General features: G+C 38.1%; 1 protein-coding gene across 1 annotated transcript in view; it reads left to right on the forward strand.

Annotated features, from left to right (window-relative positions):
- The first annotated feature begins 1328 nt into the window (after positions 1-1328).
- LOC121374648 (glutamate receptor ionotropic, NMDA 3A-like) overlaps positions 1329-13218 on the forward strand; it is a 72014-nt gene continuing 60124 nt past the window's right edge. Inside the window, exons 1-2 of the mRNA XM_041501756.1 lie at positions 1329-1421; positions 3851-4443. Of these exons, the coding sequence (XP_041357690.1) occupies positions 1329-1421; positions 3851-4443 (686 nt within the window). The remainder of the gene's footprint in view (positions 1422-3850; positions 4444-13218) is intronic.

A 13218-nucleotide genomic window follows, 5' to 3' on the forward strand; every position in this document is an offset into this window, starting at 1 on the left:
GTTGAAAGTTGAAGATCATTTAGTTTTTTAGGTTTACAGAATCTTCCAAGTTCAATATAAGGATTGTGTGCACTAATTCTCAATTTAGTAAATTGCGTTGTTCGAAATTTGGTGTACAGAGCAGGTCATTTTCTGTTTTGTCTATCCTGAACATTTGGGTTACTGATTAGTGTGAAAGAAGTCAGTTTAGTGGTTTTACCCCTACTTATTTTGAGTTCGAGGGCTTGACCACTTTACCGTCGAAGACGGTTTCTCGAGTTTCTTTCTTTATGAGGGGCGTGATACAGCTCAGTACGTGGTAGAGCGCACTTCTGCGGTGTGATGAGTCGGAAGACGCATTTGGACCATTCCACTGATGCTTGACTCTGATATCGGACAGCGATTCATAGACTGATGCTTGAGTTGATATAAAATCTGAAAAAAAAACCCCCACGTTTATGTGGTCAAAATCGTATCTCAGCACAAGGTGGAGTTGAAAGGATGTTTTAGGCAAAGTCGTGATTGCTTTCATGATCCTCTATCAATTGATCGTCCTTAGGAGGACCGCCACTCCTCTAGGAGATCCGTAACATGTTTTTCATCCAGCCTGTACCGCTAGGAGGACTGCCACTCCGATTCAGTGGTACTTTTACATTGGTATCATACGTGATGCGCGACTGCAATAGTCCATTCCATATTACAACTGTCTTTGATTCCAATATCACATAGTGGTATACTGGAAGTCAAGTATCACACAGGAACTCCAGTATTACACAGGAACTCCAGTATCACGCAGGAACTCCAGTATTACACAGTGACTTCAGTATTACACAGGCACTCCAGTATTACACAGGAACTCCAGTATTACACAGTGACTAATGTATCACACCGTAACTCAGGTATAACAGGACAGAAAGACATGTTTTATTTAACGACGCACTCAACACATTTTATTTACAGTTATATGACGTCAGACATATGGTTAAAGACCACACAGATATTGAGAGTGGAAACCCACTTCATGGGCTACTCTTTCCGATTAGCAGCAAGGGATCTTTAATATGCACCATCCCATAGACAGGATAGCACACACCACGGCCTTTGATGTACCAGTCGTGGTGCACTGGCTGGAACGAGAAATAGCCCAATGGGCCCACCGACGGGGATCGATCCCAGAATGACCGCGCTTTGAGCGAACACTGTACCACTGGGCTACGTCCCGTCCATCAAGTATAACAGGATGACTCAAGTATCAGACGGTAACTCAAGTATCACAGGGTGACACAAATATTACACAGTGACTTATGTATTGCATAGTGACTATCAGTCAGAAACTCAAGCATTAGGCAATGACTCCAGTATCTCACAGTGACTATCGCACAGTCAAATATCAGACAGTCACTCATGTATCAGAGAAACTCAAGTATCACACAATAACTCAAGTATCAGAGTAAGTAAAGTACCACACAGTAACTCTAGTATCACAAAGTAACTCACGTGTCAGACAGTGACTCAAGTATCACAATAACTCAAGTATCACACAGTAACTAAAGTATCACACAGTAACTAAAGTATCACGCAGTAACTCAAGTGCCACATAGTAACTCAAGTATCACACAGTAACTCAAGTATCACACAGTGACTCAAGTATCACGCTGTGATTCAAGTATCACACTGTGACTCCAGTATCACAGTGTCACAAACATACATTCACACCAGTATTACACCGTGATTCAAGTACTACACGGTGCAGGTAGTCTCCGGTGTTAATCGGTTACAACTGACTGTCACATCCAACAGTGAGTCTCCGGTGTCAAACGGTTACACCTGACTGTCGCATCTCACAGTGAGTCTCCGGTGTCAAACGATTACCCTTGACTGTCGCATCCCACAGTGAGTCTCCGGTGTCAAACGATGACCCTTGACTGTCGCATCCAACAGTGAGTCTTCGGTGTCAAACGATTACCCTTGACTGTCGCATCCCACAGTGAGTCTCCGGTGTCAAACGATTACCCTTGACTGTCGCATCCCACAGTGAGTCTCCGGTGTCAAACGGTTACACCTGACTGTTACATCCCACAGTGAGTCTCCAGTGTCAAACGATTACTCTTGACTGTCGCATCCTACAGTGATCCTGGACTGATATCACTTGGTACTCCTGCATTCCCTGCAAGTAGATTGATTCGTGAAGTTCGACACTTCATTTTGTTTACTTCATGCAACTTGAGATTTAATAATTTCATCTGACTTCTCATTGACGGTGGTAGTACCCAGGATTCCTGTTACGGATTATAGGCTTGCGTGCTTCTTTCAATCACCATAAAGAGAATGATTGTTTTAATATGAACATTTGTTAATCAACATGACGGCGCTATAGGACGGACACGGTGCAATCACTTCACCACTGTCACGCCAATGATTAATGAGGCGCTCGGTAAAGAGCACTGGGCTATATGTGTAGGTGGCTCAGTAGCTTGATGATTTATTTATTCCTTCATATACTGACCTTTTACATATGAAAATATATCATAAAGTGACTTCACTATATGTGACCAGACTGGTGTGAAATCTGTGATGAGCGAGATGAATCCTGATATGACTCAGTGGTAGAATGCCCCGTGCTCGCCTGGGGTGTGTTCAATCCACTGGGTTATTTTCGGTTCCAATCAGTGCTCCACTACTTGGTATATGCTCGACATATAATTAATTAATTCAGTGATGTACGCTTCTGGTGAACACTTGATATCATATTGCTAAGCATGCCAACGCAACGCCATTATTTTCCTTTTAACATTCATTGTATGAATGAGGATATAATTTTATTATTATTTAATAATATTAATAATAATAATAATAATAATAATTTCTTTTTTATAGAAACATTTTTGTTTGGTTTTCAATTCCCCGTCGGTGGGCCCATTGGACTATTTCTTGTTCCAGCCAGTGCACCGCGACTAGTATATCAGAAACCGTGGTATGTGCTATAATCGTGTCTGTAGGATGGTGCATATAAAAGATCCCTTGCTTCTAACAGAACAATGTAGCGGGTTTCTCTCTTATGTCAATATTATCAAATGTTTGCTTAATAAATCAATGTGCTCTAGTGGTGTCGTTAAACAAAATCAACTTTTAGTTTTCAATTTCACATTCAATAGCCGATGATTAACAAAACATTGTGTCCTTAAACACAAAGAAACTTTTGTTTTGTTTTAAATCTATTGTCAGGTAAAGGTTGTAATAGGTTAACCGAATTATTTGTTGCAATGAGAGCTGGGCTGTGTAGTAAAATCTCATTTAATCATACGCGGAAAAATATAGTCCACCTTAAATATGTTATGTTCAACTTACCAATAAATATGAAGTTGAAAATATTAATTTGTTTAAATATTTTTAAAACAATGATACAACGTGAAATAGCAAACATAATTTTGAAAACCATGAGTTATGATGTCAATCGTCGTAAAGCATAAGTTATGACGTCACGCGTATGTAGTAATCGTTTAGCCCTCGGGTCGGACAGATTTATCTAGCCATAGGGTCAGACAGATTTTTCTAGCACCGTGCGAAAGCTGGATAACTCTGTCCAGTCGGCAAGAAAGAATCTATCTTTCCCTAGAAAAAGATAGAAAATATATTCACCCGCATCTCACTGCCCATATGGGTAATACATATTTATGTGTGTGTGTGTGTGTGTGTGTGTGCGTGCGTGCGTGCGTGCGCGCGTGTGTGTGTGTGCATGCGTGCATGTGTGTGTGCGTGTGTGATTTAATCTGGATTTCATTCTGTTAGACCGTATTTGTGAAGATACACCACAACTTACATATGCAATATAAACTAGATTTTATTGTTCTCTTTCATTTTATTTCTGCAGATTCACCACAACTTATACATGCAACTTAAACCGTCCACCTCTCATCTAGCTCGGGGTCTGGCCAGGATGATGTCGGTCAACTTCTGGTACAAATTCACTATAATCATTGAGGATACGTTGTACCAAGATGGATTTTACGCCGTCTTGCAGATTTTTACGCAGGAGCAGAAGTGGGATATAAATGTGATTCGCTTTTCTTTGTTTAGAAATTCCAGTAAGTATATAGAAAATGTGTTGGCAGCACAACGTAGCAACTCGTCTAGGATATTTATCATTCACGCCAGTGTGGCTTTGGTGACTAGGATATTTAAACAAGCGAGAAAGCTCGGTCTAGGCGAGCATGAGTTTGCTTGGATTATCACAGAAAATGCCTATTCAGTGGACAATGATATTATTGAGCATTACGTTCCGGGGACGCTGGTGTTTTTGATGAACAGGGCGCTATGTCTGGACGACCTGGTGAGAGACGCTGTGTCACTGATCGGAACGGCGTCGGAGGAGCATCGCCACGTCATCAAGTCGGTCTACAAACACAGCAGCTCCTGCTGGCCACGAAAAACCACGCGACGCATGCGTGGCCTTGATATGTACAGGTAAATACGTTTGCCTTTGTTTTCCTTTCATTTATGGTCCATGGGTGGCTGGGTCCGGAGGAGGTGAGCTGACCCTTTTGAGGACAGGGGCACGTTATTAGATTTTTCGCATCCTCATCATTAATTTTGAACATTCATGTTTATATCCAGTTAATGTTCAAGCACGCTGTCCTGGGGACACATCTCAGCTAATCGGGCTGTCTGTTCAGGACAGCGGGTTAGTGATTATCTGTTACTGATCTGTGACAAGAAAAGCGGTGTAATGGCGTTACACCTCCCCATTCAATCGTTAAGAATCGCTGTGGGTTAGAGCTGGTACCGGGATACCAGCCCTAAATTCGATCGTTTAACCACTACACCACTGAGGCCGGTTGTTTTCGTCTTCTTCATGTTAGCAGATTGCTAGAATACCACGGTGGAAATATTTTCAATACATTTAAAGTATTATTTTTAAACATTGCAACTGTTTTAATCGCTTGTTTTATAAAATTAATATAGCAGTAAGACGATTTATAAGTGTTAAAACAATTATAACGAAACAACATTATGAGCAATATATGTTCTAAAAGTATGACGCTCCAAGTCGAACTACTTCGATTTAAGACCACCTAGGAAGACTGTTATAGGTAGTACTAAACCAAATAACTTCCGGTTGGGTCAAAGTTCGATGTGCACCTTCTGACAGAGCAGTTAATGCCACAAGTCATTGGCGATAAATGTGTGTTTGTTGTAAAAACATTAGTTTCATCTGGGCAAAACATGTATGCAATTTTATTTCATCTTGTACCACTGTGTCAAGTAGACTTATTTTTGAAACATGTATGGAGTAACTGTAAAATAAAGTATTCAAATTCTGTGAAGAACTAAAGTAGTTATAGATGCTACCCGTTATCTCTGAAATGAGCAGCTTAACCCCATTATTTCTGATTTACTTTAAGGGTGAGGGGTGGTAGTATTTATATCCGTGGTGTATATGTATCGATTGACACGCAGTAGGTAGGCGTTTTAACCACATATGTTATTTTTGTCGTCTATGGGATTTGAGTTGGTGGTATACTAATTGTTTTGTGGGTTCTTCTTTAAATAAAAGCAGGCCTGCCTTTAATGACATATTGTATAGTATATGAATCCGAATGTTTTAAGGAAACATTTAGCAATTTTATGACAGTATTATTATTACACTGCCAGAGACATTAATCGGATGATGTTTTTAAAAATTATTGAACAAACAAATCTGGGATATTTTAAATGGAAAAACCAAATCCAAATCTAAACAATTTTACAAGTCCATATCCAGTCAAGACTGGAGCATGGCCCACCCTGAGTGCTACCTTTGGCTTAGACATGTAGAGTGACTGTGTCCAGGGTTGAAGTATTCAAGTGTTATATCCAGGGATGCAAAGACCCATGCCATATATACTGAAGGCCAAAAGAAACTTTACCATAGTTTTAAATCACTCTGGTGTAAAAACAACAAAATATAGTCGCATGAGGTAAAATATATTGACTAGATCAATATGTCAACATTAACATAACTAAAAATGAGTGTCATTCAGCATCTGATAATGACGTCACATTTTCCCAAAGCAAGGTGGTGTACACAAATCGAGCTTTCAACTTCATGGACGACATGCAAAGCATACAGACAATCACTCAAGTCCAATAACAAGTCACATTAATAGCGTGTGTGACCACCCCTTGCCCCAATACAAGCTATAATTCTCCGACGCATAGAAAAAATCAGTCGTCTCATGAGGTCACGTGGGATGCGTTGCCATTCTTCTTGAAGGGCCTGGATCAGTGCCTGTTGGTTGGCTGGAGGGTGTGGTAGATGATCCAAAACATCCCAGAGGTGTTCTATGGGGGACATGTCTGGGGAGCGTGCAGGCCACGGCAATACGTTTACGTTGTTGGCTCTAAGGAAGTTCTGTACGATTCTGGCTGTATGAGGTCTGGCGTTGTCTTGCTGAAAAATTACACCACGTGGCTGCCGTTGGAGAAATGGTATTGCAGTTGGACGAAGAATGTCATCCCTGTAACCTTGAGCTGTCAAGTTTCCGTGAACGATGCCCAATGGTGTCCTTTCCTGTGCACAGATACCTCCCCACACCATGACACTCCCTCCACCATATGGCACGACCTCCTAAACGCAAGAAGACGCCACTCGTTCTCCCCTATGGCGGTACACACGCTGTCTTCCATCAACTCTGAACAAACAGAACCGGCTTTCATCAGTGAAAAGAACCCGTAGCCAATCACGTCGCTGCCAACGTCGTACAGTCCTAGCCCATGTCAATCTCAAACGACGATGTTGTGGTGTCAGTAAGTGTCCTCTATATGGTCTGTAAGCCCTTATTCCATGAGTCCTGAGTCGCCTGGCCACTGTCTGTCTACTAACCCTGTGACCTAAGGCATTCATTGCTGATGACGTCACTGTCACGAAGCGATTTCGTAGATGCAAGGTACGCAAGTACCGGTCATCACGGGGCGAAGTCACCCTGGGTCTGCCTGTTCTTGGCCTGTCTGATGTCTGCCCTGTTTGCCTGTAGCGTTGCATCAAGTTTGTAACAGTAACACGGGAACAACCGAAGGTTCTGGCGATGTGGGCAGGAGTGGCTCCCATCTGTATCATACCCAGGGCTCTCTCGCGTTGTTCTGGTGTCAGTCGTGGCATTCCTATGGGTTTTTTTTATTTTTTATCTGTGTGGATGTCTGACGTGCCATCTAAACCGTTTTTATACCCTTATTGCACGTGCAATTGCTGTTGTTCATAGTGCACGAGTTTTTCACTTTTCTGTGTGTTCCACCCAAAACGTGCAGTGGGCGGGTATAATTTTCTGCATACATTATTGTTTGTTTGGGCTATGTGTTTTGGATTGAGTTACTTTTTAAAAACAATTCATTTTGTCTTAAATTCCAAATTGAAAATGGTAAAGTTTCTTTTGGCCTTCAGTATATTAAGAGCTTATTTAACAAGTTGTTTTATTTTGAATATATATTAGTGAATTGTGTACTGGCGCATGTCTTGATGATTGTGATTTATTTCAATATTTGATGGCTTAAAGGGACATTCCTGAGTTTCCTGCAATTTTTAAGATGTTATCGATTAACAGAGACTTTTTAACTATTGTAATTTCATATCAAATATATTTCCCTGCATAACATATTAGTGGCTGAATAATAAACGTGTTCGTTCTAATATTTGTACTAGCGAAAATTTTATTTAATTTCCTAAAACATTTTTTCGTACGTACAAAATCCAGTTTGGGTTGAATATACAGACACTGATATTCTAAACAAGAAAAATATATTTAATATGTTTAATCATAGAAATATTTTATTAGTCTGCAACATTTTACAATGTAGCACACTCAGGAATGTTCCTTTAATATGAGATAATGTTTCAATCCTATCATAATATTGCTATCAAAACAACCGCGCAGTAATAAATGACATTCCAGTAAACACCACACACACACACACACACACAGAGAGAGAGAGAGAGAGAGAGAGAGAGAGAGAGAGAGAGAGAGAGAGAGAGAGAGAGAGAGAGAGAGAGAGAGAGAGAGAGAGAGAGAGAGAGAGAGAGGGAGATATACATACATATACATATACATATACACACGCACACACAAACACACACACACACACACACACACACACACACACACACACACACAATGTGCTCAGACACGTTACTGACAATTTTCAGATTTTCGTGTGTGGACCCCAAACGTGACAATCACACATTTCATTTTGTACTGAAAATTTCCTGTTACCTATACTGACAAATGATGTCTGAATTAAATCCAATGGTTGATCTTATTTTGTAAGTCACCAGTTTTCTTTATTTGAGCACATTTACCAAATTGCTAAACTTTTTTGGCTAAGTATAAAGAAAAAACACAAATCACTGAAAAATGCTTTCGGAAAAAACCTCCAAAAGAGACACACGAATGTTGCTACCCCCTTGCACCACATTGAGGAACAGCACTCGCAGGGGATCAATCCTACTATATAATGATGAAAGGGGAATGACAATTAAAATGTTGTTTTTGCTGTCATTATTTCCGAGAACATCTATGACGATGGCATATTGGTTCCAATAGCTACCATGCCAGGAAAATTCGTGACTGAAATAACGTGTTGGTTTAGTTTTTCATACTTTCATATTTTGTTTTATTCAAAGTTGGGATGGGGAGAGTAATATCTAAACGTTTGTTCAAAATATGTTTTGAGGTTGTAAAAACCCCCACAATGAAACTATTACCTATTTTAACACGTATAATGCAATTTTAACCTTTGTTTCAGTTGAAGTAAAACTTGATTATCACTATTGTATTTTATTGTCTCGAGTAATGTCATTTTAATTCATGTTCAATAAAATTTAATATCGAAAGCGCAGGGCTAGTCCGCATTGATGGGTGCTGATCATAGACAGATGTAGCATGACATAATCACTATAAAAAGGTACATTCAAAATATATCTTAAGTTTATCCTTTACCATCTTTATTACAGAAAATAATAAATAGGCATATATAATTTATAAAACTTCAGAAACTTAGTTCAAAAAAGTAAAGTTTGTTTTATTTAACGACGCCGCTAGAGCACATTGATTTTTTATCTTATCATCGGCTATTGGACGTCAAACATATGGTCATTCTGACACTGTTTTTAGAGGAAACCCGCTATCGCCACATAGGCTACTCTTTTTACGACAGGCAGCAAGGGATCTTCTATTTGCGCTTCCCACAGGCAGGATAGCACAACCCATAGCCTTTGTTGAACCAGTTATGGATCACTCGTCGGTGCAAGTGGTTTACACCTACCCATTGAGCCTTGCGGAGCACTCACTCAGGGTTTGGAGTCGATATCTCGATTAAAAATCCCATGCCTCGACTGGGATTCGAACCCAGTACCTACCAGCCTGTAGACCGACGGCCTAACCACGACGCCACCGAGGCCGGTAACAGAGATTTAATACTGATATCTGCATCCATATGCCACACAGACAAAGATACACATACACGTACGTACACTGAGGTACACACACACAAACATTTACATCCATACACATACATACACATACATACATACATACATATACATACATACATACATACATATACATACATACATACATACATACATACATACATACATACATACATATACATACATATACATACATACATACATACATACATACATATACATACATATACATACATACATACATATACATACATATACATACATATACATACATATACATACATATACATACATACATACATATGGGTTTGGAGTCGGTATCTCGATTAAAAATCCCATGCCTCGACTGGGATCCGAACCCAATACCTACCAGCCTGTAGACCGATGGCCTGCCACGACGCCACCGAGGCCGGTAAACTTAGTTCAAAATCATTCGTTTATTCTAATTCTATTTTCTTCTTTTTTCTTCTTCTTGTTTTTTGCCAAAAATATTGTTTGCTGTCTTTAAAGAGATTCCCGGAGTTTGTGCCTTTGTTAATATGTTTCTGACTAAAAGAGCCTCTTTAACAAATAAAAGCGTATATTATTAGATACATTTTATTGTTCTGAATAACAGTGTCCGTGTATGCAATGTGTTTCTGGTCGTCCTCATGTTTGTTGTAGTCCAAACCGGATTTTGCTTCCAAATAATATCGTGCGTACGAAAATATATACATTAGAAAATAAAATGAAGTAGCGTTTCAGTTACTTGATACAACGACAACCAAGATTGCAGCCATGTTTTGTAATACATTGTTACAGTGGCTGCAATCTTGGCCGGTAAACTTAGTTCAAAATCATTCGTTTATTCTAATTCTTTTTTCATGGATATGGACACTATGTTTGGATAATCTACAAACCCGTAACATATTTGGATAAAGTTATAATAGAGTGAAACAACAGTCTTTGACGCTAAACTGGGAGAAATACCATTAAAAGGTAGACTAGAACTTGTCTCCAAAACAATTACTTCTGAGAGGTAAGTGTGGGTTTTTCTTTGAAATTTTGAAAAATGTATTTTGAGGTATTAGAAACACCCGGATGACCAGAAACATTTCGCATGTACGGAAATGGACAATCTAAGCAAAACAATTTAAGTAATGTCTGATTTCAGTTATCAAAAACGACTCTAAATGTGAGAGATATTCCGTAGCGTTTACAAACTAGTGTCTGTCACTTTAAATTCAAACATTTTCAATAGAAATTTGACATTGAATATTTAAAAATCTATCTTCTAGATTTTTAATTGGATAGTTCTGAAGATTAGTATATATATTCTAAGAGGCAGTCTTCACAAACTAACAGAGATATATTTTTGAATTCGGGACTTTTTGACTTTTTATCGAATTAAAAATATTAAATAAAAAATTAATATTAAAAATTTAAAGGTTTATAATCTCCTTGAGCTTTGATTGGATTGTTCTGAAACTTAGTACTGTGGTTGTCTCGGGCAGTCTTCAAAACCAAATAGAGATATATTTTTGAAATTTTGAATTTGGGAATTGTTATTAAATTTAAATAAAAATTTAACATTGAAAATTTAAAAGTATGTCTTCTAGATTTTTTATATAATATTTCTGAAACTTAGTATAAGTATTGTCTTTATCGAAAATGTATGACAGCGTGGTATGTTTGTTTGTGTGTATGTGGTGAGTGAAATGATGTTTGTGTATATGTGGAGTGTGAAATGATATGTTTTAGTGTGTGTGTGTGTGTGGAATGTGAAATGTTTCTTTGTGTGTATGTGGAGTGTGAAATGATGTATGTTTCTGTGTATATGGTGTGTGAAATGATATGTTTGGGTGTGTGAAATGTTTCTTTGTGTGTGTGGAGTGTGAAATGATATGTTTGTGTGTATGTTGTGTGTGAAATGATGTATGTCATGTTTGTTGAATGATGTTTATTTGTGTGTATCTGGGATGTGAAATGATGTATGTTTGTGTGTATGTATGTGCAGTGTGAAATGATGTATGTTTCTGTGTGTGTGGTGTGTGAAACGATGTTTGTGTGTATGTGGAGTGTGAAATAATGTATGTTGTGTGTGTGGTGTGTTAAATGATGTATGTTTGTATGTGATGTGTGTGTGTGTGTGTGTGTGTGTGTGTGTGTGTGTGTGTGTGTGTGTGAAATGTTGTATGTTTCTGTGTGTGATGCGTGAAATGATGTATGTTTATGTGTGTATGTGGTGTGTGAAATTATGTATGTTTGTGTTTATGGTTTATGAAATGATGTATTTCGTGTGTGAAATGATGTCTGTGTGTATGTGGAGTGTGAAATAATGTATGGTGTGTGTGTGGTGTGTTAAACGATGTCTGTCTGTATGTGATGTGTGTGTGTGTGTGTGTGTGTGTGTGTGTGCATGTGTGTGTGTGAAATGATGCTTCTTTGTGTGTATGTGGTGTGTGAAATGATGTTTGAATGTATGTGATGTGTGTATGTCTGTGATGTGTGAAATGATGTTTGTTTCTGTGTATGTGATGTGTGAAATGATGTTTGTTCGTTTGTGTGTGTGTGTGTATGTATGTGTGTGTGTGTGTGTGTGTGTGTGTATGTGTGTGTGTGTGTGTGTGTGTGTGTGTGTGTGTGTGTGTGTGATGGTGTGGTGTGATATGATGTATGTTTGTGTGTGGTGTGGTGTGAAATGATGTATGTTCAATATCTCGAAAGTAGTGATTGATTATAATCGACAATTGATTGGTTTAGCTCTTCTGAAATTCTAAAATCGATTTTGTCAAGGAAAATGTTAATATGTTGGGATTGGTTTGTTATGTGTGCATGGAGGAAAACAATATTACATAGTTTTTAAAGGTAAAATTAGTACATGTATAGTATAGTCTATCCCGGTAATCCTTATAATTAAAAAAATAAAACTTCATATTCATATAATTTTAACCGATTGTGTAATCGAAAGTTGATGGGTTGGTGCAAACCAGGAGTAACCGGTGATCGATGATGCAATTATAAGACTGTAACAGCATATAGCACTAGTAATACCATCCAGTCCTGAAGCAGGTGCTGAAAAAGAGCTTTAGTTTTTTTAGTAACAGGGGCCGGAAGTATAACATTTGTCACTGTGTCTGAATTTAATCTCTAGCGTGTGGATTTTATAAAAATATAAGTTGCATTTTTTAAAGTTGGTGCGAACAAGATGGCGGCCGTTTTTTAAAATGGACGCTAGTCATCATGAAAACTGTATATCCTCAGAAATACAGCACTTAGAAATGTGATCTTGGTGTTAAAAATATGTGTCTATGGACTCAGTGAATTCATTAAAATTGCTTCGAATACTGTCAGATACTATACAGACTAATGGCTGACTAAAAGGACGGTAATTAAGCCATGAAAATCTAAAAATATTTGTAACATGACTTAGAAAAAACTGATTTTATGTCAAATGTTAGTTTTAGATTGTTGCTAAGTATTAAACTAAAATATAACTACAACTTGTAAATAATTGTATAAAATAATAGATCAAGATACAGACATATGTCATACTATTGACCAGTGGTTCCCTAGTAAAAAAAGCGTTGTGGTAATTATACACCTATCATTATCCACAAACACCTAACCACTATAACCTGAATAGATACACGAATGGATGAATTAATGAATGAGTGAGTGTATGTTTGAATGAATGAATGAATGAATGAGTGTATGAATGAATGAATGAATGAATTAATGAATGAATGAATGAATGAATGAATTAATGAATTGATTAATTGATTAATTAATTAATGCAT

Source organism: Gigantopelta aegis, chromosome 6 (genome assembly GCF_016097555.1).
Source record: "Gigantopelta aegis isolate Gae_Host chromosome 6, Gae_host_genome, whole genome shotgun sequence".
NCBI lineage: Eukaryota > Metazoa > Mollusca > Gastropoda > Neomphalida > Peltospiridae > Gigantopelta > Gigantopelta aegis.